Genomic DNA, 27909 nt, shown 5'->3' with positions numbered 1-27909 from the left:
GGATACGGTGGCCCATTGGGTCGGGCAAATTGTGAAATCTCGCGCGATTGAGCTGGTGCCGTCGGGGACGGGGCGGGGCTGGCGGCGGGGGCGGGGACCCGGAGCGGGAAGATGGCGGCGGCGCAGGAGGCGGACGGGGCCGGCAGCGCCGTAGTGGCGGCCGGGGGAGGCAGCTCCGGTCAGGTACGGAGGCCGAGAGGGGCCTGAGGGGGCTCTTCCCCAGCCGGGGGGCCTCCCACGGGGCGTGTCCTGCCTCTCTTCGCAAAATCTGGTGCATTGGGGGCTCCTTGGCTAGAGGGACCTTGAATATCGGGCCCAGGCGGGGCCCGGCCGCCCGGGAGGCCGGACAGTGGCGGGAACGGGGCCCTGTTGCGCGCCCGGTCCCCTGCACGCTCGTGCCGGACTCCCACTAGCTTCTTCATTCCGCCCGGGGAGATCGTGGCGCGGTGGGGCGCAGGCTTGTTCCCAGGAGCCCTAGGTTCTTGACTCTGCGATTCCAGGCTCCAAGACCATTCCTAGAGTGGTCTGACTGCCTGGGTCTCGCCCGCAGTGCCTGACATGTGGGCAGTGGGTAATTGGAAGTTTTCTAGCTCTGGGGAAATCAGGTGATTATTGTGGGTAAGGGCACAGGCTGTGGAAGCCAGTAGACCCATTTTACAGAAGGAATCCGAGAAACAGCGAGACTAAGGCGCTTGGAGAAGGTCACCCAGGTTAAGTTTGGCATCCATTCCATGTGGAACCTGGTCCAGGGTGTCTGGACTGGCATGGGGATGCTTTTAGCATAAACTGACCCTGTGGGGGAATGGGTCCAAGTATAGACGACTGCTGACCCATTGTTGCCTAAACTAAACTGAGGCTGTAGAGCATACCAGGTAGGCAGCCACCATTCAGGCATCTGGGGAATGGATGGAGTGACAGCAAGGTGCTGTCGTCCCACCCACTGGATGTCACTGACATGTGGGAGGCAGCTCAGGGGAGAAAAGTGCAGGTTGGGAGGGGAGAATGAGGCTGACTGTCTCTGTGACCTTGGGCAAGTTCCTTTCTTTCTTTGGGCCTTCGTTTCTCCAGTGATTAGTGGAGGTCGTGGACCGGAGGGCTAGTCCTGTGATGGGCCACAAAGATGACTCCAGCCATGTTCCTGCTGTCTGGGGAGTGGGAGAGGAGACTGCCATAAACAAAGAGTTATGATCTTGGATGACGGGTGGTGACAGAAGTCTGGGTCAGGGACTCAGGGAGCCCAAAGGAGGACAAATAATATCACCTGGGGAGGATGCCAGGAGGAAATTTGGGGATAGAGCCCAGCCCATCTGAACTGGATCTTTTCAGCATTTCAGGGCTTGGCAGCTCAGGAAATGGTGAAGTTCCTGTTGGAATGAAAACATAGGCCCTGTCTTCAGGAGCTTCCCAGTGTTTCAGAAAGGAGGTCTTTCCTCCTCTCATGGGTGGGGGTGGCTGCAGAGACCATAGCTCAGGTTGTCCTGAACTTCCAGAAACCTAGATCTTCTCTTGTCCATCTCTACTTGAAAGTTGTCAATGCTTGGCCTTTAGGAAAAAGTACAATTTTTTTTTAAGCAGATTTGAGGCCTTGCATGATCTGACTCTTATTTATATTAAACTAGGATTTCTCAAGTCTGGTGCTATTGAAATTTTAGATGGAACAGTCTTTGTTGTGGGGAGCTGCCCCATGAACCTGAGGATGTTCAGCAACATCTGTGGGCTCTACACTAGATGTCAATAGCATACACACCCCTCCCTGTTTGTGACAACCAAAAATGTCTCTTAATGTTGTGACTGCCCCCTGGGAGGGGGGCAGAATCCCTCTTGCTTGACAACCACTAGACTAGAGGAGGGCGAGCCACTGTGGAACTCCCCAGTTCCAGTCGTGTGCCCAGATCTCTTTCCTCACAGCCTTTCCATGTTTCTCCCTCTTCACTTGGGTGATCTTTACTAATCCTCCAGATCTCAGATGTCTTCTCCCCTAGAATGCTCTCTCTGATCCTCTCAGACTGGGTCAAGTGCCCCCTCTGGGGTCCCCTGTCCAGGCTGCCCACTCTGGATTGCCCCTGTCTGGGAACAGGTGTGGGTGTGTGTATTCCACTGAGGTGGGAGCCCTAGGAGGGCAGAGCCAGGACTATCTTGGTCACCATTGTGTCCCTAGCACTGCTCTGCTTAGGGCCAGGCATGAGGAGATGCTCAGGGTTTGTGGAATTAATGGGTCTTGAACCAGAAGCTGGGCTGAGGGTGAGGTTCCCCAGAGCGTGAGCCCGGCTTCTTCCCGTCCTGCCAGCAGCAGCAGCTGCTTCCTGGGCCCTTGGGGATGTTCCCAGGTGTTGTGTGTGAGATTGGGACATGCAGGCCCAAGAGTGGGCGCTCTGTCTTAGTCACTTGATATGTTCACTGTCCCCGCCGCCGTCCACCAACTTGGGGGCCTACCACAGCCCCAGAGTGGGCAGACCCTCGCCCAGATGTGTGCGCCAGCCAACTTGCTCTTCTCAGCCAGGAGCTCAGGCCTAGAGCCCACAGCGCCACCGTTGAGTCCTTCAGCTGATACGGTGGAATCAGCACTGCCTGCCGGGGACACAGCTGTGGACAAACAGGCCCTGCCCTCCTGGAAGCCCTGCTCCCCCAGAGGCTGGGGAGGAGGGAAGTATGAACAGGGACGAGTAGTAACAAGATAAATAAGAAGAACACACAGCGTCCTAGGTGGCAGCAAGTGCCGTGGACAGAAGTGAAGCTGTGGTGGGGACGCGCAGTGAGGGGTGGTGGGAGGGAGAGCTGCAGCTAGTGTTTTTGGTTCTGGAGATTGAACCCAGGCCAGCAGCCCCGTCCTTCCTTTTCCTTTCCTTTCTTTCTTTATTACTATTATTATTATTTTGGTTTGTTTGTTTGTGGACACAGGGTCTCACCAGGGTGCTGAGGCTGGCCTCAAACTTGCTGCCATCCTGCCTCAGCCTCCTGAGTTATTAAAATCTTTTTTTTTTTTTTTTTTTGTACTGGGGATTGAACACAGGGGCATTCTCCCACTGAGCCACATCCCTGTCCTTTTTTTTTTAAATTTTTGAGACAGGGCCTTGTTAAGTTGCTAAGGCTTTGAACTTGCGATCCTCCTGCCTCAGCTTCCCATGTTACTGTGATCACAAGCATAAACTGTTATGCCTGACTGGCTGCAGTTTAAAGAGGTGGTCCAGGAAGGCTTCTCTGAGGAGGTGACACTTGACTAAAGACCTAAAGGAGGTGTGGGAGGGAGTCACAAAAACACTGAGGGAAAAGCTTTTCAGCTAAATGGAACAGTGTCTGCAAAGGCCTTGGGGTGAGCAGCTTGGTGTGGTATAGGAAGAGCCAGCAGCTGGCTGCGCCTCTGGAGAGGGAGGAGCGGGCACTTACTTTGCTAGGCCACCGGGAAGACTTGGCCTTTACTCTTTGAGAAAGAGGAGTCACTGTGAACTTGTCTGTGTTGGTGGAGGCAGAGTGGCCTTTAGCACACTTGTGCAGTGGAGAACCTCACATCTGGCCTGAGAATCAGTCCTTCCTCAGAATCCACAGGAACTAGTCCCAGGACTCCCCTTCCCCCCAGCCTGGGCTGCTCCAGGCCTTTATGTAAAATGCTCTGATATTTGCATACAACCTACACGGAGGTCATTTCTGGAGGACTCACAATACTAATACAATGTAAATACTATGTAAACAGAACAGGAGCAAGGCCTGGAACCCAGCAACTCTGGAGGCTGAGGCTGGAGGATGTGTCAAGGCCAGCCTCAGCAAGATGGCAACACCCTGTCTTAAAATGAAAATTAAAAAGGACTGAGGATGTGGCTCGGTTTTAAAGTGCCCCTGGGTTAATCCCCAGTACCAAAAAACAAAAAAAAAAACAAAGCTTTACTGTATTCTTTAGGGTGAATGGTAATAAGAAAAAGTAAAAGTGCAGATGCAAATCCCCCCACCTGGATATTTTCCATCCACAACAGGTGGAATCCTTGGATGCAGAACCCACTAATGTGGGACCAACTGGACTTCATCTCCTTCAAAAGCTCCCCCATCTCCTCACTACACCCCCCCCCCCCCCCCCGTCTTTGGTACCAGGGATCGAACCCAGGGGCACTGAGCCACATCCCCAGCACTTTTTTATATTTTATTTAGAGACAGGGTCTTCTAGGGTCTTGCTGAGTGGCTGAGGCTGGCTTTGCACTGGCAATCCTCCTGCCTCAGCCTCCCAAGCCTCTGGGATTACAGGTGTGCACCATCTCACCTGGGCCCAGCCTTCTTTGCTTTGAGTCAGGGTCTCACTATGTTCCAGCACTGGCCTTGAACTTTTAGTCCTCTGGAATTACAGAAGTGTGCCACCGCATCCAGCCCCTCACCCATACTCATCCCTCATGAGAGAGTACCCGTCCTGGGGCTCCCTGTGGGGCTCCCTGTGGGGCTCCCTGTCTCCGCCTGAGGGTCTGACACAAATGTCAAAGGTAGCTCCTCGGGTCCTCGCTGATCACCCAGGCCACCCTGCGCCCTACCTACCCTGCCCCGGTGGCTGTCACTCTCCCGTCTTGTTTCTGCAGAGCATCTTCCGGTTTTCCAGGCCTGCCTGTCTTCCCTCTGGTCCCTGGGTCTAGGCTGAGACCTCCGTGGTCCCCCCCCAGGCACAGGGCCTGGGGCTCAGAAGGTGTGCAGGGAGCGGTGTCTTCAGGGAAAGCTCTTCTCTCCGATTAGTACCAGCATTTTTATAACCTGGCCCTCAGGTCAGGGAGGCAAAGTGACATGTCCTTCCAAGGTGTCGTAGCCAAGAACTGGGGGACCAGGACCACAGCTGTGTCTGGCCCTGGAGCCCCACTTCTGACTTCAGTGTTGAGCTGTGCTTTGGGAAACGGCAGGAAAGAGCGTCTTCTGGTGATGGGGAAGGGAGGTGACAACAAACACCTGTAACGCGCCAGCCCCAGCCTTCGCCCTGTTCCCCAGGCCTGTGCTGTCTGCCAGGCGAAGTGGACAGAAAGACACTGCAAAAGAGTGGGCCCTGGTGGGGCGGGCCAGGCAGCAGGGCCTCGGGAAAGGGAGGGCGGGTCCTTTGGGGGCAGCAGGTGCCATGTACTTGTCGGCTGTTCTCGTGCTCCACCTGGTGCTGGCCCTGTGCCGGTCAGTACTCCTGAGCAGACTGGCCCGCAGCTCTGGTTCTGTCTCCTGATGGGCGAGGGGCTGCTGGCCCGGGGACAGGGACGGGGTGGGGAAGCCAGCAGGGTTCCTGCTCAGACTCCCACACGCGCTCCTTAGGGGTTTTCCGATTCTGAACATTGTTTCAGTGAGGACTCTTGTGGCCTCCTGCTGTCGTCTTCGTCCTTCCAGAGTGACCCAGACCAGTAGCTTAACCTCTGGAGCGGTTTGGAGCCCGCCCGGGCTCTGTGCGTGTTCAGGGCGCCCACCTCCCTGCATGGCTCCCGCTCAACCTAGTCCCCCGTGTCACCTCTGGACCGCAGCCCCTGGAGGGCAGGACTGGGCTCAGGAGGCTTCAGGAACTATTTGCCCAGAGAAAGGCCTTTCAGACAAACCGAAGCCTTGCGGTCTGGCCCCTGTCACAGACCCCTTGTCTTGTCTCCAGTAGACGCCTCCTGTGTCCTGGCTGCAGCCTCAGGGAGTAGTGGCGGCCCCCAGCCTCACATGGCCCCGGGCCTCACACGGCTGCTCTTACCTCTGTCTCTGCACCTGCCCTGACCCTGCCCCCGCCTCCTGCGCCTCCCAGTTGCTGCAGTTTCAGTCTCAGCTCCCTGAGCCCTGGCCTGGCTCAGGTGTCCTTTCTGGGCTCCTGCATCCCAGCCCTGTCTGCTCTGGGTCACCACTGTCTCGAGATAGGTCTGTCTCCCCTGGGTTATAGATCCCCAGGAGGTCAGCACAGGGCTGTCTGGGTCACCACTGTGTCCCCAGCACAGAGGAGGCACTCAGGGAGTATTTTCCTCCTGAGAGAAGAAAACCCAGCTCCCTGCCCGGGGCTTTCATTTAACCACTCTCTGGCTGTTGGTCCAGCCTTCTCTGTGCCCGGCCCTCCTGGGCCTTGTTGGGTGGTGGTGCCTAAAATAGCCCTGTCTCATGTCCCGTTCCCTCTCCTAACTCTGGTGTGTGTCCCCCACAGGTGACCAGCAATGGCAGCATTGGGAGGGACCCGCCGGCGGACACCCAACCCCAGAACCCACCACCCCAGCCAGCACCCAATGCCTGGCAGGTCATCAAAGGCGTGCTGTTCAGGTAAGCAGCTGGGGATTGGGTTTGTTCACTGGAGAACTTCAAATAAGGAAAGCATAAGGGTCAGGTGCCGGGTTGAACCTGACCCTTACGGGAGTCCCCGTAACTTGGCAGGCTGAGGCAGGAGGGTCACAAATTCGAGTCCAGCTTGGGCAACTTAGCAAAACCCAGTCTCAAAATAAAGAGTACAGTGTGGAGCACTTGCCTAGCACGTGTAACGCTCTGGGGCCAAGCCCTGGTGCCATTAAAAAAAGAAAACTGGGTGCAGTGGTGTACATAGGCCTGTAATCCCAGTGGTTTGGGAGGCTGAGGCAGGAAGGTTGCACGTTCAAATCCAGCCTCAGCAACTCGTGAGACCCTGAGCAACTTAGTGAGACCCCACCTCAAAATGAAAAATAAAGACTGGTCTAGGAGTAAAGTGCCCCCATGTTCAGTTGCCAGTGCCCCCCTCCCCACTCCCCAGAAAAGAAAAAAAGCAAAGCGGAAGGAAGAAAGGAGGGCTCACCTGCGGGGGATGCTCGTTGCCACTGGGAGAGGGTGCCTTTTTTTTTTTTAATATTTCTTAGTTGTAGATGGACACAATACTTTTATTTTATTTATTTATTTTTATGTGGTGCTGAGGATCGAACCCTGTACCTCACACGCGCCAGGCGGGCGCTCTGCCCCTGAGCCCCAGCCTCGGCCCGGAGGTTCACTTTCCGTGTGATCGAAGGTCATTTTTCCGCAGTGCTGGGGTGCACACGGCAGCCTGCGCTCGCCACTGCTGAGCCACGGCCCCAGCCCTCTTCTTTTTTTGTTCTGGGTCCTAATCTCTCTTTCTCTCTCTCTCTTTTTTTTTTAAATATTTATTTTTTAGTTCTCGGCGGACACAACATCTTTGTTGGTATGTGGTGCTGAGGATCGAACCCAGGGCCTCACGCATGCCAGGCGAGCGCGCTACCACTTGAGCCACATCCCCAGCCCCCCTAATCTCTCTCTCTTTTTTGGGGGCAGTGCTGGGGGTTGAACCCAGGGCCTTGTGCATGGGAGGCACAAACTCTACGAACTGAGCTATACCCCCCCCCCCAGGTCCTAATCTCTTATAAGGAATCCAGTCATGGTGGATTAGGACCTCATGTAACCTGAGTGACATCTTAATTTCAATTTTATTCTGTTTTGGGGTACTGGGGATTGAATTCAGGGGTGCTCTGTCACTGTCCTAACCCTTTTTATTTTTTGTTTTGCCACAGGGTCTCACTAAGCTTAATGAGAGCAGCTTTCAAATTTATGACCCCCCTGCTTTGGCCTCCCAAGTAGCTGCAGTTCCAGTAGCTGTGCCTGGCCTTGCTTATTTAAAAGGCTTTATTCATTGTGCTGAGGGTCAAACCCAGGGCCTCATGCATACTAAGCACATGTCTACTGCTCAATTGCCTATTGATGATGATTATTATTATTGCCATCTCTAAACATAGTCACTGAGGTACTAAGAGTTACTCCTTCAACACAAGAATTTTGGGGAACACAACTCAGTCTGTAACCTCTACAGAGAAAATTTACTATTTTAAGGTTGGGTGTATTGCTTAGTGATAGACCACTTGCCTAGTGTGCTCAGAATCCTGCCTTCAATCCCCACAAGTACAACAGAAGACAAAAATTGACCATTTTAACTATATATATATATATTCTTTGCAAGGGTGGTGGGGAGACCAGGAATTAAACCCAGAGACACTTTACCATTGAGATACATCCCAAATCCTTTTTTTTTTTTTTTTTTTTTTAATATTTATTTTTTAGTTCTCGGCGGACACAACATCTTTGTTGGTATGTGGTGCTGAGGATCGAACCCGGGCCGCACGCATGCCAGGCGAGCGCGCTACCGCTGAGCCACATCCCCAGTCCCCTTTTTTTTTTTTTAATATATATATCTTTATTTTTTAGTTGTAGTTGGACACAGTACCTTTATTTTATTTATTTGTATGTGGTGCTGAGGATTGAAGCCAGCGCCTCGCACATGTTAGGTGAGCACTTTACCACTGAGCCACAACCCCAGCCCCAGTCCTTTTAATTTTTTAATTCGAGACAGGGTCTTGCTAAATTGCTGGCCTCAAACTGGCTACCCTGCCTACGCCGTCAAGAGTTCCTGGGATTACGGGGGTGCACCATCATGTCCAGCTATTTTAAGCCTTTCTAAGTGTAATCTCCTGTGGTATTAAGTATATTCACATTGCCAGGTGAGATGGCGCACTCCTGTAATCCCCGTGACTTGGGAGGCTGAGGCAGGAGGATCACAAGTTCAAAGCCAGTCTGGGCAACTTAGCGAGACTCTGTTACAGAATAAAAAATAAAATGGACTAGGGTTGTAGCTCAGTGGTAAAGTATCCCTGGGTTCAATCCCTAGTACCCCCAAAATAAAAATAAATAAAAAACAAAAAGACTGGGGTGTATGTCAGTGATAGAGTGCCCAGTTGTACCCCAGACCCCAACCAGATGCAAAAGTACATTCACCCTGATGCATGCCTGTCACGCTGTTCACCTTCCCAAACTGAAACCCACTAAATACAGACTCCCCACTTTGTCTTCTCACTGCCTTCTGACATTTGTATACTTTCTATGTGTGTGTGCGCGTGCTTGTCTGTCTCTCTTTTTTTGGCCCTAGAGATTGAACCCAGGGACGCTTTACCACTGAGCCACACCCCCAATTTTTAAATTTTGAGACAGGGTGTTGTTAAGTTGCCAAAGGTCTTGCTGAATTGTTGAGACTGGCCTTGACCTTGCGGTCCTCTGGATTACAGGCGTGTACCACCATGTCTACTTCTGTCCCTGTGACTTTTTTTAAAACTTTTTAGTTGTAGTTGGGCACAATACCTTTGTTTTATTTATTTATTCTTATGGGTGCTGAGGATCAAACCCAGGACCTCACGTGTGCTTGGCAAGTGCTCTACTGCTCAGCCCCAGCCCCAGCCCCAGCCCCCTGTCCCTGACTTTTACTGCTTTGGTTAGCTCTGATGAATGGTCAGCCTTTGTTTTCCTGTGACAGGCGATGGTATCTTCTTGCGTATGGATTCTCATGTTCCTTCCAACAGTGGGACTCAGGGTTGTGCCCTCAGTGTCTAGTTGCCTGAAGTCTTGGGGGGATAATACGTGGAATGGGGTGGTATATCTGACACTTGGTTTTGTCCCTGTCTGTCTACATCTATGACAGGCCCTTTTTTTGTTCTGTGCCCTTATTTACCCATCTGTAAAATGGACGTTTCTTTGTTCTCTTCTTTTTGGAGAGGTACTTCAGTAAAATGGTCAAAAGACCAGGCCATACAGTTAGGCAGTCATCTGTCCTCTTTCAACTGTGAGGAGTTTCACAGCAGAAAGGTGTAAGTTTTGTTTTCTTCCTTTCCTTCAGGAGCACTCTACTACTGAGCCACATCCCCAACACTGTTTATGTTTATTATTTGAGACAGGGTTTCACAAAGTTGCCTGGCTGGCCTCAAACTTGGGATCCTCTGGCCTTAGCCTCCTGAGTCGCTGGCATTACAGGTGTGCCCGCCATCCCCTTAGCTAGAATGTCTGCACATCACCAGGGCCGGCCACAGGGAAGGCTGGGAAATGTAGTCTTTATTCTGGGGACCCAAGCACCTTGCTGAAAAGCAGTGATTCTGTTCCTAAAGTGAAAGGAGGGTGATTCTGTGGGGGCAGGGATCCGTCCATAGATTGTTGGGCAGATCTGTAATTTATTAGATTTCCTCTAAATTTGTAAATTGTATGTACTTATTATATAAAATAAAACAATTTAGACAACATAGAAGAGTATAAAGGAAAATGAGGGGCCTGAGCTTAGCTCAGTTGTGCATTTCCCAAGTCCTATGAAGCCATGTGGAGTCTGCGTACACCCTGCTCACAGGCTCCCATTTACTTCACCATTTTGGAGGGGAGAGAAAGGAATGGAACCCAAGGATGCTTTACCGAGCCTCATCTCCAACCCTTTTAAAAAATATCTTATTTAGAGCCAGAGTCTCACTAAATTGACAAGGGCTTCGCCAAGTTCCTGAGGCTGGCTTTTGAACTTGCCGTCCTCCCTAGTCACTGGGATCCCAGGTGTGCGGCGCTTTCCCCTTTACTCTCAGTCATCCCTAGATCTCTTGTAATGCCTAACACAGTGCACGCGCTGCGTAAACAGGTGTTACACTGTACTGTTCAGGGAATAATGAGGTGAAAAAGGTTTATACATGTTCAGAAGCAGTTTTTCTTTTTGAATGCTTTCTATCTGCGGTTGGTTGATTTCATGTAAGTGAAACCTGCAGCTCTGGAGGGCCAACACTAAAGAAGAGGCGGGGCTATTGGTTGGTGGCCATCTGGTGAGCACATACCTAGTAATTGGCCCTAAGCGGCTCACATTAGGATGCTCAAAGACAAACTTGTTTAAGAAAAATTATGAGCAACCCACTTGTCCAAAATAGCGAATCAGCTAACATCATTTGGGGCAGAGAAGGTTGGGGGCAGGGGTGTCTCCGATCGCTTGGGAGAGCTGGCCTCAGTACGGCTCTGTCACCTCTCAGCTGTGGCACCTGCTCAGGTGATCACCTTTCCTGTGCCTCAGTTTCCACCTCACAGATGGGAGTGCTGACCAAGGGTCATCAAATGGATTCTATGAGAATCCATGTCACCAGTGTGACATTGCTTTTCATTGCTTTCATTATGGGCTGGGGCTGGGGCTCAGCGGCAGAGCGCTCGCCTAGCATGTGTGAGCCCTGAGTTCGATCCTTAGCACCACAAAAAAATAATTAAACAAAATATACTGTGTCCATGTACAACTAAAAAATAACCCACAAAATCTGACACAGTTGTCAATCACATTCTGCCTTGGGACAGAGTCATCTGCCTGGTGTCCTCCAAGAGAGTCATATAGCCAGGCATGGTGGCACATCCTGTAATCCCGGTGGCTCAGGAGGAAGGCAAGTTCAAAGCCAGTCTCAGCAACTTAGCAAGACCCTGTCTGAAAATAAAAAGGGCTGGGGCAGGGGCTCAGTGGTGGAGCACTCCTGGGTCAATCCTTGGAGTCCCACGGGCTACCGGGAGCTGTGCAGGAAGAACTCTCTTCTGGGTGTTCAGCCCCTAAGCCTGGGCACGCTCCTGCCGCTGGCGCCCCAGGCTTCTCCACCTGAGCTCCTTCCCCCTCCCTTCCCCATGGCCATGTAAGGATTTAGGATCTTATTCTGTGTCACTCATTTTTCACGGCCCAGCAGCTCTGCATAGATTACTTGTGTCCTTCCCCTCATTTTTATAGAAGAAGCCGGCTGTGTCACACACTGGCCTCTCCTTGGTGTTTTCTCATTAGCAAGGTATCTGAGGAATCTTTCTGCATCAGTACAGAAGGGAGCTTGCCGCCGATGAAAGACTCTAATACAGACTCACCGCAGGCTCATTTCCTCCCTGAGAACCAGCCGCGCCGCTGTCAGCTGGGTGGGTGCACACAGACCATTTTGTCTGGAGTCATCTTTGTTTTTAAGGTGGACACGGTATCTTTATTTTACTCTTATGTGGTGCTGAGACTCGAACCCAGGGGCTCAAGCGTGCTAGGTGAGCGTGTTACTGCTTGAGCCACATCCCCAGCCCTGGAGTCAACTTTTAAGGTGTGTTTTTTTTTTTTGGTTCAGAGGTAAACCCAGGGCCACCTAACCGCCCCAGCACTTCTTATTATTTATTTTGAGACAGGGTCTTGTTAAGTTGCTGAGGGTCTTTCAAAGTTGCTGAGGCTGGCCTCAAACTTGTAGTCTTCCTGCCTCAGCCTCCTGAGTTGCTGGGATTACAGGTGTGCTCCACCACATCTGGCAGTGCTTTTTATTTTCAATTTTGATTTAGGGTCTCAATGGGTAGCCCCAGGCTGGCCTTGAATTTATGAGCGTCCCAAGTAACTGGGATTAAAGGCATGCACCACCGCCGCTGCCCCTGCCTGTCTGCACCCCCCCCCCCCCCAGTGCTGGGAATGGAAGCCAGGGCCTTCACACCTTAGGCACACACTCTACCTTTGAGTACTTTTTTATTTTATTTTCAGACAGGTCTCACTACGTTTTCTAGGCTGGCCTCAAACTTGTCATCCTCCCATCTGTGTTGGAGTTTTTAAATTGAGGTTCAGGGTTTATTTTCAGGGTCCCGTGAACTCCTCACAGCTTTAGGGAGATTATGTGAACTAGGCCCTGGGGACGGGTGGCATGTGTGCATTTGAGCTTGTCCTCAAACTAGACCCGTGGTAGCTGGGGTGGAGATGGCCAGCACTGGGTGTATAAAGGAGTGGGGAGATGGAGGGTTTGGTTTGGTTTGTTTTTTCCCTCTCCATCACTCAGGGATTGAACTCAGGGGTGCTTCACCACAGAGCTACATCCCAGCCCTGTTTGTTTATATTTTGAAACAAGGACTTACTAGGTGGCTGAGACTGGCTTTGAACTTATGATCCTCCTGCCTCGGCCTCTAGAGTCACTGGGATTACAGGCGTGCATTCCGGCGTCCAGCTAGGAGGTTTTTTGTTTTTTTGGTACCGGGAATTGAACTGAGCCACCTCCCCAGCCCATTTTGTATTTTATTTAGAGACCGGGTCTTGCGGAGTTGCCGAGCACCTTGTACCTGGCCAGCTAGGAGTTTTTTTTTTTTTTTTTTTTTTTTTAAAGAGAGAGTGAGAGAGGAGAGAGAGAGAGAGAGAGAGAATTTTAATATTTATTTTTCAGTTCTCGGCGGACACAACATCTCTGTTGGTATGTGGTGCTGAGGATCGAACCCGGGCCGCACGTATGCCAGGCGAGCGCGCTACCGCTTGAGCCACATCCCCAGCCCCTAGGAGTTTTAATTTATGTCTTTTTATACATTTACAAGTTTCCAGCTGAGTATGGTGATGCACACCTGTAATCCCAGAGACTCAGGAGCCTGAGGCAGAAGGATCACAGGTTTGAGGCCAACCTGGACCACTCTAGAGCACCCATCTCAGAGTAAAATACAAAGGGTGCTCGGGATGTGGCTCAGTGGCGGAGCACTGGCCTAAGCCTGCTGAGACCCAGGGTTCAATTCCTAGTAATGAGAAAAAAGGGAAAGAAATCATATTTACAGTTTTTCTGAACTGGTGGCTGTAGGGGGGTAGTTTGGGTGGGAGGGAGTGAGGGAGGACTTAAAGTCTGTTTTATTTGCTTACTCAGGAAAATTGAAAAGTGTGGGGCTGGGGATGTGGCTCAGCGGTAGCGCGCTCGCCTGGCATGCGTGCGGCCCGGGTTCCATCCTCAGCACCACATACCAACAAAGATGCTGTGTCCGCCGAGAACTAAAAAATAAATATTAAAAATTCTCTCTCTCTCTCAAAAAAAAAAAAAAGTGCCAGGAGGGTCCAGGCCCTGTAGGCCTGGCGCCGTGAGCAGAGGACCGTGTCTATGAGCCTTCCACAAAGGCCCCGAAGACCATGACACGTGTTCTCCAGAGAACCAGGGAATGGAGCCCCAGCCCGCCTGCTTTTATTCAGCGGACTTTCCTTCTGGGACCCAGGAGCCCAGAGGGCTGGGGACCTCCACGGGCTCCTCACTAGGCAGGATGGAGCTGCCTGTGGGTGTCTTGGCTCCCAAATGTTCCTGGGAGTATTTACTAAAATGGGAACTTCTCATGCAGGCGGTTGGGTCCCCAGAGAATGCCAGCCGTGTGCCTCAGGGACTTTTTGGGGAGGCAGCAGGTGGCTGAGCTGGGCCACGGCCCCTGAGACCCCAGACCCCTGGGCCTCATGGCTTCTGCAGGCAGAGGCAAGTCCCTGCGCCTGACCGAGCTCAGCCGGGGGCAGCCCGCCCTGCCAGCGGAGCACCTGCTCCTTTTCCACTTTACAAGCTTTTGTTTTTGTGGTGCTGGGGATGGAGCCCAGGGCCTTGTGCATAACAGGTGGGTGCTCCCACCGAGCTGCACCCCAGCTCAAAATCCAGGCTTCTCAGCTGGACAGTGGCACGTGCCTTTAATCCCAGCCGCTGGGAGGCTGAGGCAAGAAGATGGCAAGTTTGAGGCCAGCCTCGGCAATTCAGCGAGACCCTGTCTCAAATTTATAAAGGAGGCTGGGGATATGGCTCAGTGGTAGAGCACCCCTGGGCTCAGTCCCTAGTGTCTGTCTCTCTGTTTCTCTCTCTCTCACACACACACTCTCTCAAACACGCACACACTGAGCCACATCCCCAGCCCATTTTATATTTTATTTAAAGACAGGGTCTCACCAAGTTGCTGAGGCTGGCTTTGAACTTGCATTCCTCTTGCCTCAGCCTCCTGAGCCGCTGGGATTACAGGTGTGCGCCACTGCACCCAGCCTCTTTGTTTTTTTAGGAAGACAGGGTCTCGCTGTGTTGCCCAGGTTGGCCTGGAGCTCCTGGGCTCCAGGGATCCTCCTGCTTCGGCCTCCTGAAGAACTGGCACTGCAGGCAGGCACCACCGTGCCTGGCCGGTTTTTTTTCCCCTGAATATGAATATTTTTTATCTGAGCTTGGTTGGCTATGGCTGCAAAACCTGCAGATACCAAGGGCCAAATGTATTCTCATTTTTTCAACATTTGTAATTAACAAATATTAAATGTGTCGATATATTCTTAGTATATTAATTGATTTTTCCTTTTTATTTTTTATTTTATTTTTTAAGTTTTTTTTTCTAGTTGTAGATGGACAGACACAATATCTTTGTTTTTATTTATCTTTGTATATTAGTCGTAGGTGGACACATTGCCTTTAATTAATTAATATATTTTTTGTGTGGGGCTGAGGGTGAAACCAGGGCCTCCCCTGTGCTAGGCAAGGCTCCACCACTGAGCCACACAGCCCAGCTCCCTCTGGAGTGGGTCTGAAAGACCTCACCTTGTGGCTAAAAATGAGGACTCACCCAGTTTCCAGTTGATTTGAAGTTTGAAAATGTTCCTTCTTGTAAGGTTTTGTGTCCCTGAAATATTGGGACTCCACATTCTTAGGGTTCTCTCACGCAGGGACCCGGGGGTTGGGGCGGTGCTTCTCAGGTGTGGGAGCTCGTGAGGCCACGCGACTGCCCAGAGCCCCTGGGGGAGTCAGGGTGGCCCCATGTGGAGCCAGGCAGTGCCGGGCCCCCAGCACCCACGGGCACCTGGGCCTATCTCCATACCTCATTTAGGGTCCTCTTGCCACCTCAGCTGCCTCACTGACTTTTTGGGGACCCTCCCCCACTTGGTCACAGCCGCTAGCCAGACCCCGGAACGCAGGTGCCCAGCGAGGCGCTGGGTTGCTGGGGGCAGGCCGGTGGCTCAGCCCGTGTGCTTCCTCCTCAGGATCTTCGTCATCTGGGCCATCAGCAGCTGGTTCCGCCGAGGGCCGGCCCCTCAGGACCAGACGGGCCCCGGGGGAGCCCCACGCGTCGCCAGCCGCAACCTGTTCCCCAAAGACACTTTAATGGTAACTGCTGGGTGGGAGGTGGTGTGGGTGGTGGAGGAGTGACAGTGCCGGGCTGTCGGGAGGGAGCAGACCCTGGCCACCGCTGGCTTGTGAGCAGGCAGGGGCCGGGCCTGGGCCACCAGCGGGTGCAACCTGGGCCACGTGGAAGGAAATGGTGAGCTCCTTGGGCATTTTGTTTTGTGTGGTTGATGTTGAGGCGGGGCGCCAAAGACTTCACTCAGTTATTTAAAAACTGTCCCAGCAGGGCGTTAGCTGGGATTCCAGAAGTCTGTCCAGCCCTTAGAGTTGTGATGGGAGGCGCGCAGGGGAGCAGGGAGGGACGGGGACGGAGGGCCGGTACCAGGCAGCTCCCAGGCAGCTTCCTAGGGTTCTGGTGGGAGGTGACCCCTGCAGAGCTGTTCCTGAGTAGGCCCTTGGGACTGCAGGAGACTAAGGTGGCCTGGGCAAGGAGGGTGTTCCCCAGAGCCTGCCCACTCCCAAGTCACTAGCCCTGGGGCCTGCAGGTGAAGGGGGGCCAGTGGAGGAGGGCTTATCCAGGGAGGTCCTGCCTCTTACATTTCTTCCCTTCCCTTCCCCTCCCTTCCCTTCCCTTCCTTTCCTTTCCTTTGCTTTGCACTGCTGTTTGAATCAGGGTGCTTTACCATTGAGCTATATTTTTTGTTTTGAGACAGGGTCACACTAAGGTGCTGAGGCTGGTCGAACTTGTGATCCTCCTGCCTCAGCCTCCTGGTTCAGGCATGCCCCACCACACCTGGCTCCTGCCAGCCTGAGGTGCTTTGTGCTTATGGATGTCAGACTCAGAGTAGGACAGGCAAACCTGTGTCGGCGTGCCGGCCCCTGCCCCCAGCTCTTTCCCTGCTCTTCATGGGTCAGCCTTCAGAGGCTCTGCGCTCTGCACTCTTCCCTCTCTCCAGAACTTGCACGTGTACATCTCGGAGCACGAGCACTTTACAGACTTCAACGCCACATCGGCCCTGTTCTGGGAGCAGCACGACCTCGTGTACGGAGACTGGACTAGCGGCGAGAACGCCGACGGCTGCTACGAGCACTTCGCCGAGCTTGACATCCCGCAGGTGGGTGCTCGTGGCCCGGGCCCCATTGGGGATGCCTCCGGCAGGTCCAGCCCTGAAGTCCCTGGGCTTCCTCTGCCTCCCGAGGAGCTGGGTGGGGTGGAATTGGTGTGCGATTGGCCTGAGCCCAGTTTCAGAATAATGTTGACCAAGCACTCACCCTATGAGGGAGCAACTATTGCTGTCCCCATTTGACAGGCAGGGAAACTGGGGTACAGAGAAGTGTGGCGACTTCTCCAGGGTCACGTAGCTTGTGAGAAATCCAAACTTGGGGTCTCCGTCTCTGGACACTGGCAGCTCAGGTTCAAATCGAGCCTCTTCCAGGAAGCCCTCCTGCCACTCGGGCTTGGTCACACTCCCTCTCTGGGTCCTCGTAGCCGGCAGGACTTCCCATCTTTCCCTGTCCACGCTGGGCCTTCCTGTTTGGGGACAGATCTTTCTCCCTCGTAATGTTTGAGCCCTATGAGGGTTAAGTCTGCAGCCAGTTCAGTCACGTCTGTGTCCCTGTCATCGTAGCCCAGCAGGGCACCAAGCACAGGCTCAGCGACTGTGAAGCAGCGAGGAGCCTCCCTGGTTTGAGCCTCGGCCTCTTCTCAGCAGGCCTTCTCAGCCTCCAGGAGTGTGGGGCGCCTCTGCCCTGTCTGTGTGGCTGGAGGATGTGGACGCAGTCTGTCTTAGGATACCAAGCCCAGCCCCCACCCCAAGGCCGAGAGGAGGCTGGGGACTGGCCAGCCACTGGCGAGAGCTACTTCCATGGACTTGGGTGTTCCCTCCTTCAAAGTTTCGGGGTGCAGTCAGGGATGGACTTCACAGGCAGGACCTGGTGCCGAGTGAGTCCCAGCTCTGCTCAGAGCTGCCCGGGGCCCTCCACTCTGAGCCTCAGGCAGCCTGTGGCCCCTCAGCCTTGGTTTCCTCGTCTGTATCTAGCGGGAGCAGCCCCTTCCCACAGACAGGGAGGGTTAGCCTGAGAAAGGCTTTGGCGGAGCTGGGCAGTGGGAGGCAGGACAAAGAACGTGGAGGGGACAGTGTGTCGTGCGGTGGTCCCAGGCGCCTGCACCCTGGGTTCTGGTCCACCCACTCGTCCCCGTATGCTTTTTTTAATTTTGGTGTGGACCTGGGGATGGAGCCGGGGCCCTCTACCGCCCCACTACATCCCAGCCCTTTCCTGAATTGTTCTTTGAGGCAGGGTCTCGCTAAGTTGCTGAGCTGTTCTCAAACTTGGGTCCTCTTGCCTCAGCCGGGCCCTTGTAAACGGCTGGAGAAGTAGGGACAGCAGCTTCTGGGAGAGGTGACTGGCAGGGCTTCCGTGCTCCTTCTGCCCAGTGGCCCGCCCAGCTTGCCGTCTGTCTTCCAGAGCGTGCAGCAGAATGGCTCCATCTACATCCACGTCTACTTCACCAAGAGCGGCTTCCACCCCGACCCCCGGCAGAAGGCCCTGTACCGCCGGCTCGCCACGGTCCACATGTCCCGGAGTAAGTAGTCGCTCCTGACAGCCAGGACGCGCCATAAGGGGCCCCGGCCTCCTGGGGCCCAGGCTGGAGTGGCAGACAGTGAATCCCAGGTCAGGAAGGGCAAGCTGCGGCCCATGCCTAGGGAGGCCGGGCCGACAGACGAACTCACACCACCGCCCCTCACGCACCCTGTGGCCTCAGCACCCAGACCACAGAGGAGTGGGCTGGGAAGAGCAGGTGGAGGCGGGGACTTCAGGAGGAAGAGAGTGTGCCAGGGGTGGCGGGTGACTCGCGCACGGCCTGGGCTGGTGAAGCTGATGCTCAGGTGCCCTGTGGACAGAGCAGGGTACACGGCAGGGGAGTGGGGCAGGGCTTGGCATGGGAATGGCATCTTTTTCGTTGTTTGTGGCGGTGCAGCCTCTGTGTGCGGGTGCTGGGGGCGCACACTGCCTTTGGGGGAGTCTCTGTGCGTTTTGTGGAACGGTGCCTGGCTCCCAGGTGGCCTGGTCATTTGGGTCCTGCAGTAAGGTCTGAGCCCAGCTCGTCCCTGAGGAAGGCATGGTGAGGGGCCTTCTGTTTCAAGGACTGTCCCCCTACTTTCATGCGGCCTGGTGGCCCGGGCAGTGCTAGGCACGCTCTGGGAGAATCTTGATTGGGTGGACAAACCTCGGGGCACCATCAACTGATCCTGGGCAGAGCTGGATGCTTGCGGCCTCTTTTGTGTGTGTGCAGGGATTGAGCCCAGCCACAGAGCCACATCCCCAGCCCTTTTTTCAGTTTTAGACAGGGTCTTGCTGAGTTGCCCAGGCTGGTGTCAAACTTGTGATCCTCCTGCCTCAGCCTCCCGAGTTCTGGGATTACAGATGTGGGCCACTGCACCTGGCTGTTCGTGACTTCTGACACAGCCTGTATGGAAACCACTTTTATTTCTCTCCACTCAGCGCATCTGGTTGACTATTTTTTTAGATCTTCTATTGCACATATATGGTTTAAAATTCAAATACTATGTCAGGGGGCTGGGGATGTGGCTCAAGCGGTAGTGCGCTCGCCTGGCATGCGTGCGGCCTGGGTTCGATCCTCAGCACCACATACAAACAGAGATATTGTGCCCGCCGAGAACTAAAAGAAAAAAAACAAATACTATGTCAGGTGCGCCAAGCCCAGGCTCCCGTCCGCCCCTTCTCCTCCTCCTGGCCACCACAGCCAGCCTCAGTAGAGATCCACTGAGCTCTTTATCCTCCTCCTTCACCCCAGGGCTCCCACTGACAAGTTAATACTGGGGTTTCTTTTTTTGTTGTTGGTCCTGAGGATTGAACCCAGAGGTGCTGTACCCCTGGGCTGCAGCCCCAGCACTTTTCTTAAACATTTTTGACTATGTGACTGTTATTCGTGTCTGAGCCATTCAGTGAGTCGCCTTTTTTTAAATTCCTTTCTGCCTAACTTCACATTTTCCAGGAAGCTAATAATTGTCTTTACCTGGCTTTTTGGGCTACTTCCTTGAGTCCATGGTCTCCTGTCGGCACCCAGAGAAACCTCACTGTCCTGGGTTTCAGCAGCTCTGGAGAATGGCTCTTCTGAAACCCCACCCCCCGTTCCCCTACCTTGGGTTTTATTTACTCCCTGGAGCTTTTATTTTATTGAGCACTATTCCCAGCGTCCCTGTGGGCTTGGTCAGACCCACCTGGCAGTTTTGGGTAGCACTGTGACAGATGTCATGGTTTTCATATGCGTCAGGCCTTCCCTGTTCCCTTTGTTAAAAAAAGATCCTGAAGGATGGTCATTCTGTAAAAGAAAGTCGGTGAGCTCATGTCAGTCCCCAAAACTGACTTGGAAAAGTCCCCTGGAGTTTGCCAGACACGTTCTAAGCCAGTGTGCCTGGGAGCGCGGTCAGCTGCCGGCCAGCTTCCCTGAGAAGGAGCTGGGAAGAGGTGGGAAAGGTGGCCTGAGAGGCTGTGACCTACCAGGGTGGTCCCGTGGATGTGTCAGGGTCAAATTGTGTGACACCTCAGAGGTTGCTCTGCATGTAGCCCAGGTGGTCCTGCTACCTTCGCTTGCTGCTCACCTGATCATCCTGGTGAGCTGTCTGTGCCTGTGTTTGCTGGGGTTTTGACTTGGGGGGGGTGTGGCTTGCGCAGTGAGGTTGCTCATGGGCAGTGTGACAGATGTCAAAATGTCTGTAAAGAAGGCGCTGCAGCCAGTAGACTGAAAGCCAACTAAGGCCACCCAGGCCACCCCCAGCCCCAGTCTGTGCTGGGACCCCTCAGAGAAGGGACATGGAAGGACTTGGACTTAGCTACCTTTGCCACAGGGTGAAGAATGAGGATGTGATCAAAAAAGCCCCTTTCGTTCCCCAAAGGCCAGCATCCGGGTCCAGAGTAGCCCTGTGTGGGGAGGTGCAGTGTGAGCCAGAGGCTTGCAGTTCCTCCTGGAAAAGAGCCAGCAGTAAAGGGGCAAATGAAACCAGGGGATTTATGTTAATGGCAACAAGGTTGAGCTCAGTGGCACCTGTCATTTCCACGTGGAATCAGTGTGGGAACGAACGTGAGGCCAAGAGCACGCCATGCTCACAGCCCGCCTCCCGCTGACCAGGCGTGCTTTCAGTGCTCAGGTGGTTGCATGGGCCGGGGACCCCACGCTGGGTGATGTAGTTCTAGAAGGTAAATCTGGAGAACAGGAGGCTCTTTGCTCCCCGTGGCAGCCGGGCCCATCTCCTGTTAGAGCCGGGCCCTCTCCATGCTCCCGTCCGGCACCGCCCCCTCCCTCCCTGGCCGCCTCTCCCAGGTGAAGACCGCGCAGGGCATGTCCTTCTAGAGTTCCTTCTCTAGGATGCCCACCCTCAGTGCCCACTGCTCTCCTGGGACATGGGGCCAGGTCTCAAATTAGTTAATTCTCTCTCTCTTCCTTCCTTCCTTTCTTCCTTCCTTTCTCTTTTCCTTCTTTTTTGAGATGGGGTCTCCCAGTGTTTCCCAGGCTGGTCCTGATCTCCTGGGCTCCAGTGACTCTCCTGCCTCGGCCCTCCAAACACTGGACCTGCAGGTGCACAGCCCAGGCCCAGCTTCAGATGAGCTGGTTAGGAGAGACGGTGGCGTTCGTGTTAGCGACAGCGGGCCTGGTCCTCCTTTCCAGAGCCCAGGGAGGGACTCGACCCGGCATCCCTTAGCTTGCAGGAGTCAGATCCAGGGCTGTCTCCGGAGCCCTCGTGGCCAGCTCCCTTGACCAGCTCCCCTCCCTCCCTGGCTGCGGGCAGGACGCAGAAGGTCACAGCAGGAGAAGGTCACAGGCAGCTCTTCTTCCCCATGAAAGGGAATAAGAAGATGCCCTCTTGACCAGGAGTGGGGCAACGGGCACGAGCGAGCGCCCCCCTTCCCAGCGAGTCCTGGCAGTGCCCAGGGCAGGGCTCACAGAGCCTGGGGCCTTCGTGAGAGGAGTGGGGGCGGCCCTGGCTGGGGTGTCACGGCCCCAGGACGCCTCTCATGTTGGAGCTCCAGGCCTTGTCCGGGCTCCGTCTGCAGCTTGCCTTGTCATAACCGCGTGCGCGGCCATCCCAGCCTGCGGTGTGCGCATCGGTGTTTGAAATCAGCCCGACTGCTGCGTGGGCTTGGGTGGGACAGAGGGGCCGTGGGCTTGCGTCGCCGAGGGCTGTGATGGAAACAGCTAGGAGGGGAAGTGTGCTCAGGGGAGTCGCTGAGAGGATGGGACAGTTAACCTAGGACTTGCAGGCTGAGAAGGGGCCACCCATGAAGACCACAGGGGACGGTCACAGGGAGATGGAGCAGCCATCCAGAGGCCCAGGCAGGGGTGACGGAGGTCAGCTCAGGGTGCTGCCCACCCATCACTCCCCCGACAGAGGTCAGGGGGCGTGGCCTCTGAGAGGCCAGTGAGAAGGCAAGCCCTGTCATCCAGGAGGGGGCCCTGGGCTGGCCAGGTGGGTGGAGAGGCCAGAGGACCATCGGATGTGTGGTGCAGGCAGTGGCATCCTCCGCTGGGTGAGCAGAGGCCTGGCCTCTGGACATGCAGGTGCCCGAGGTCTCACGTCCCCATCTTTCCCCTCCCCCGCCACCCACAGTGATCAACAAATATAAGCGCAGGCGATTTCAGAAAACCAAAAACCTGCTGACGGGAGAGACGGAAGCCGACCCAGAAATGATCAAGGTAACTGAGTGGGGCTGTGGGCGTCACAGGGACCAGCTGGGTTGGTCACCCCCAGCTGGCAGCCCCATGGCTCACGGCTCCCCTGAGCTGGGATGCGCTGGTCCACCACACCTCCCTCCGCCTCCCTTTCCTTACCTGGAGAGGGGTCGGGAGTCAGGTGGAGTGGGGAGGTCTACCGGTACGCCTCTCGCTGGCTCTGTGAGGGGGTCCTGCACCAGTTCCATTTCACATGGGGCCACGTGCCTAAGTCTCAGCCAAGCAGCGGTGGGGCGGGACTCACACCCAGGCTGCTGGCGCAGAGGAGAGGCCCGGGATGCGGCCAGCGGGAGCTGGGGGCTGCAGGTCCTGGTGGGCTGGGCAGCAGGGGGACCCACAGGACGGGAGCCTTGCCTCCTGGGTGGTCCTAGGAGGAGGAGGGATGCCACTCAGGAGCCTGTGGAGCCTCCACCTTAAGGCAGGGCCTTGCCCCTACCTCTGTGGGCTTCACTTTTCTGTTCCCGGGGAAGAGGATCTCCGGGGTCTGAAGACTGGCCTTGGGGGGGCCAGGGCGAGTCCTCTGCCCCTGGCTGTGGTTGTGGAGATCCAGCCTTCGTGACAGTCGGGTGTTTAGGAGGAGGTGTGTGGAGTGGCTGCCACCAGCCCCTGTGCTGCCCCGAGCCCACTGCCGTCCCCATCTCCCCGCAGAGGGCCGAGGACTACGGGCCCGTGGAGGTGATTTCCCACTGGCACCCCAACATCACCATCAACATCGTGGACGACCACACGCCGTGGGTGAAGGGCAGCGTGCCGCCCCCGCTGGACCAGTGTAAGCCCAGCCCAGCGGCAGCCTGCAGAGGCCTGGGAGGGTGCTCGAGGGCATTTCCTGCCTCACCCCGGGAGACCTTCCTAAGTCCTTGCCCTCCCTGGACTCCCAGCCCTGTCTTGCCTCTGCTCTCCTCTCACTCCCACGCCCCTGGTGACCCAGGACCAGCTACCACTGGTGACCAGCTGCCGGGTGCCAATCCGTCTGCAGCAGGTTTCACCCTCACAAGCATTTTCAAAGAATGCCCCTGCTGCCGGCTTTGGCAGCTGAGGCAGTACTGACTGATTTCCGTAAAGCCCAGGACACGGGGTCACCCTGGGGCGCCTGGCTGCGACCTTCCACCCAGGCCCCTCTGCTGAGGTCAGGGGCTCTCACACAGCCCAGAAATGCCCCCTGGCCTCCAGTGTTTGTCAGAGGGGCCATCCTGGGTCCCTGTCCCCAGCTGGCTGAGCAGTGCCCCGCCCTGTGCCCCCAGACGTGAAGTTCGACGCGGTCAGCGGGGACTACTACCCCATCATCTACTTCAACGACTACTGGAACCTGCAGAAGGACTACTACCCCATCAACGAGAGCCTGGCCAGCCTGCCGCTGCGCGTCTCCTTCTGCCCACTGTCGCTCTGGCGCTGGCAGCTCTACGCGGCCCAGAGCACCAAGTCGCCCTGGAACTTCCTGGGCGACGAGCTGTACGAGCAGTCAGACGAGGAGCAGGACTCGGTGAAGGTGAGCTGGCTCCTCCTGGCTGCAGAGGCCAAGGGGAAGTGGCCCGTGGGCTGGGGACTCCCTGCAGCCTCTCCTGCCCCCAGTTCAAACCGCCTGGACCCTTCCTGCAGGGCCCTGGCTGGCCTGGGCCCCTGCCGCTGGCTCTGTCAGCCCATCACTGGGCCGGGCCCTCTGGATCTGGATCCGCCCCACCCTGACTTCACATCACTGCCCTAAGTGCCTTCCCGTGGCCATCTGTCAGCCTGGCTGCGTGACATTGAAACTAGGCTCTGTGTGCCTGGGGCTGTGGTTGCCATTGGGTTTCTGTTCCTCGCTGTCCCTCCGTGTCCCTTGCCCCACCTCTCTCCCTGTCTCTGCCTCTCCCTGTGTCTTCTCCCGTCTCTGTATCATGCCTTCGTCCCCGTGGGTCCTTCTCTGACCAGCTGTCCTGGCTGGTGCTGGCTCTTCCTCTCTGGAAGGCCCCAGGGGCAGGCCTGGGGGTTGTCAGCGGGGCCTGTCTGGGTGCCCTGGGGTAGGAGGGCAGCTCTGAGCAGGAGCGGGCAGTGCTCATGGCCCTTCCCCCAGGTTGCCCTCCTGGAGACCAACCCCTACCTGCTGGCGCTCACCATCATTGTGTCCATCGTCCACAGTGTCTTTGAGTTCCTGGCCTTCAAGAACGGTAGGTGTGGGACCCCAGGGCTCTGAGAGCCTGTGGGGCCTGGGGATGGGAGGGCGCAGGGCAGGGAATCGGGGTGCCCTTTCCTCTCCATACCTCCCCCTACCTGGGATCTCTCAGCTCTAGTTTCCAGAAGCCTGGTGAGCTGGGGAGGGACAGTGACCCCAAAAGTCCCAACCCAGAAACTCCCACCCACCAGCTGAGGGAGGGGTTGGACCTGCTGCTCAGGCCGAGGCCAGGATGGCACCAGCAGGAACAGGCCGGGGAACTCCAAGGCCTAGAGCAGGGAAGCCCCAGAGCAGCTCCCAGTCTGCCTGGCAGGCTGCCTCCCGCCAGCCCCCCGCCCTCCTGGCGGGAAGGCAGGAGTCCCCTGAAGGCCGAGTTCTGAGGACGACCATGCTGGCCCTGAGGAGGCTGTCCTCGCCCCTCAGGTACAACAGAGGAGGCAGAGTTCAGAGCTTAGGCCATTTGCCAACGTCACCCACAGCTCCGGCCCGTTTTACCCTCGAGGCCAGGGTCCCCAGGAGGAGGGGGTGCCTGCACCTACTGTCCAGAAGAATGTAGTGTCCCACTGCAGTCCCTGATGTGACCTCCATGGGGACCTGGTTAGCTGTCACATGAGCTTCACTAGACACTGCCTCACCAAACCCTCTGCCCACCCTGGGCGGGTCTGCTGGGCTTTTCCCGTCCAGAACAGGGAGGAAGCTCATGGAGGTGTGGGCGCTCCCCTTGGTCCCTGCGGGAGTGGAGCAGTCGCCTTCCGCCCCAGAGGGACTCAGCCACCCCTCCCACCAGAACTCGTCTCCCCACCATTCTTACCAGTGGGCCTGAGGGTTGGTGTGGTGGGCTGAGAAAGTGGGCCAGGTCCACAGCCCCGAGTGCCAGTGGGCCCTGTGTGACTGCGGCCTGGCCTTGCTGCTGTGAGCCAGGCTGTGGTGTGGCCCTCCTGTCACCCTGTCAGCCTGGCTGGGCTCAGAGGGGTGTGGTTGACCTGAGTCCCCCAGGTTGGAGACTAGAGCCCAAGGGTGTCCACAGTCCATTTCCTTCATGGTTTAGCAAGAGGGGAGCTGGAGGAGGTCCCCAAGCCTGTGCCCCAGACCTTCCTATCCCGGGAGGCAGGGTGGGCCGAAGTGTGGCAGGCCAGCATCTGTCCAGGCTCCACCCCACCTGGCTGTGACCCCCAGCATGGTGCACAATGAGCATCTGTCTCACCATCAGACGAGGGTCAGCACCCGGGGGGGCACTGGGTGCTCCTGTTCTGCATGAGGACCTCAGAGGTCCTGCCTGCTCGTGGCGTGGAGGCCACCAGTGCAGAGAGGCCCTTCCTGGGGGAGCGCAGTGCTCGCCTGCCCGCGGAGGGCCCTCACGCCCCTCCTCGGCTCGCAGATATCCAGTTCTGGAACAGCCGGCAGTCCCTGGAGGGCCTGTCCGTGCGCTCCGTGTTCTTCGGCGTTTTCCAGTCCTTCGTGGTCCTCCTCTACATCCTGGACAACGAGACCAACTTTGTGGTCCAGGTCAGCGTCTTCATCGGGGTTCTCATCGACCTGTGGAAGATCACCAAGGTCATGGACGTCCGGGTACGTCGGGGCCGGTCAGGGGCGGGGGCCTCCTCCCAGCCTGGGCCTGGAGCTGGCCTCTGGGGCTTTCCCGACGCTGCTGCACTCCAGGACGAGGGGATTTTCACACCAGGGGATTTTTTTGGGTCATACGTCGGCCAGGGGAACTGGGAACGGTGGGGAGGGCATGGTCTGGTTCTGGCTTGGGGGCCGCAGGGGCCAGGGCCACCACTGACACCACTTCTTTCCTGTGTGCAGCTGGACCGGGAGCACAGGGTGGCGGGGATCTTCCCCTGCCCGACCTTCAAAGACAAGTCCACGTACATCGAGTCCTCTACCAAGGTGTACGACGACGTGAGTGTCCCCTGCAGCCCCAGGGAACAGTATCCAAGCAGCTACACTCCTGAGGAGCGGGGACTGAGCCATCAGCCTGCCAGCTGCTGAGCCCACACTTTAGGGCCTATGCCACACCCTGTGTCCCCTGCCTGCCGTATCTACTTCCTGGCCAAGTCCAGAGTTCCCAGGGCTACCTGGAATTTCCCCCAGCCCAACTTGCCAGGCCAGGTGTGGGCTGGGAACAAGGGTGCTAGGTGGGGCCCTAAGAGCCAGCCACAGCCCTGCCTGTGACCCCACAGATGGCCTTCCGGTACCTGTCATGGATCCTCTTCCCGCTCCTGGGCTGCTACGCCGTCTACAGCCTCCTGTACCTGGAGCACAAGGGCTGGTACTCCTGGGTGCTGAGCATGCTCTACGGCTTCCTGCTGACCTTTGGTGAGCCCTGCCGACAGGGCAGGGCCTTGCTGGTGGACAGTCCCAGGCCCCCTCTAGGCAGTACCAGAACACAGTGGGGATCGAGTCGGTTCGGCCTGCTCTCCCCAGGCTTGGCCACCATTAGGGGAGGCAGACCTTCCCACAGAGTGGTACCCAGGGTAGAGAGGTGGGATGTGGGGGCCTAGGGGCGCCCTGGCCCCATTTGTGGTGAGGATGGCAGACCGCGGGTGCCACTTAGAGGGAACTGGGGAGGCCCCTCTCGGGATGGTGTCCAAAGCGGGGCTAAACAGTGCCAGGGAGGGGACCACACAGATCTCACGGCAGAGGCAGAGGACATGCAGATGCCCCAAGGCGGGATGCGGCGGGGTTGTGGATGGTGAGGAGGCCCTTGGGGCTGGACGCCGGGGCCGGGGAGCACGCCAAGGCCAGGAGCACCCGCGTCCCCACACTCAGGGTGCCCTCCGCTCTCACAGGCTTCATCACCATGACACCCCAGCTCTTTATCAACTACAAGCTCAAGTCCGTGGCCCACCTGCCGTGGCGCATGCTCACCTACAAGGCCCTGAACACCTTCATCGATGACCTGTTCGCCTTTGTCATCAAGATGCCCGTCATGTACCGGATCGGCTGCCTACGGGACGGTGAGGCCTGGGGACGGGGCCCAGGCCCCGGGGGGGGGGGGGGTGATGGCCCTGGGCTGGGGCTGGCATGTGGGCGAGCCCAGGCCTGAGGACCCTGTCCCCGCTGCCGTCCGCAGACGTGGTCTTCTTCATCTACCTCTACCAACGGTGGATCTACCGCGTCGACCCCACCCGCGTGAATGAGTTTGGCATGAGCGGCGAGGACCCCGCAGCCGCTGCCCTCGTGGCCGAGGCCCCCACGGCAGCAGGGGCCCTCGCACCATCAGCCCCCACAGCCACCGCTGCCAGGGAGGAGGCCCCCGCGTCCCTGCCCACCCAGCCCAGTCTGGGGGCCAGCCCCGCCACTGAGCCCCAGGACGCCCCTCCAAAGCCAGCAGAGGACAAGAAAAAGGATTAGCCCTACTGGTCCTCCTCGTCCACTCCGGTTCCTGGCGACCACCATCCCTGCCAACCTGGCCCCTGCCACCCCTTCCTGTCGCC

At 56.4% G+C, this 27909-nt stretch overlaps 1 protein-coding gene and 1 non-coding gene across 2 annotated transcripts; one reads left to right on the top strand and one right to left on the bottom strand.

The window, feature by feature from the left end:
• Nucleotides 1-95: 95 nt before the first annotated feature.
• Nucleotides 96-27909, top strand: Clptm1 (CLPTM1 regulator of GABA type A receptor forward trafficking). Its single transcript, XM_026403780.2, has 14 exons — nucleotides 96-183; nucleotides 6113-6225; nucleotides 15488-15611; nucleotides 16526-16684; nucleotides 18036-18153; nucleotides 22199-22284; nucleotides 22969-23089; nucleotides 23562-23806; nucleotides 24371-24464; nucleotides 25848-26038; nucleotides 26276-26371; nucleotides 26653-26788; nucleotides 27262-27429; nucleotides 27546-27909. Exons 1-14 carry the CDS (start codon nucleotides 112-114, stop codon nucleotides 27824-27826), a joined length of 2004 nt encoding a protein of 667 aa, XP_026259565.1. The 5' UTR covers nucleotides 96-111; the 3' UTR covers nucleotides 27827-27909.
• Nucleotides 7207-7282, bottom strand: Trnag-ccc (transfer RNA glycine (anticodon CCC)). The gene has a single exon. It is a non-coding gene; the product is annotated as a tRNA-Gly (tRNA).

This window comes from Urocitellus parryii, chromosome 15, assembly GCF_045843805.1.
Source record: "Urocitellus parryii isolate mUroPar1 chromosome 15, mUroPar1.hap1, whole genome shotgun sequence".
Classification (NCBI taxonomy): domain Eukaryota; kingdom Metazoa; phylum Chordata; class Mammalia; order Rodentia; family Sciuridae; genus Urocitellus; species Urocitellus parryii.
This window is presented reverse-complemented; position numbering and strand designations above follow the sequence as displayed.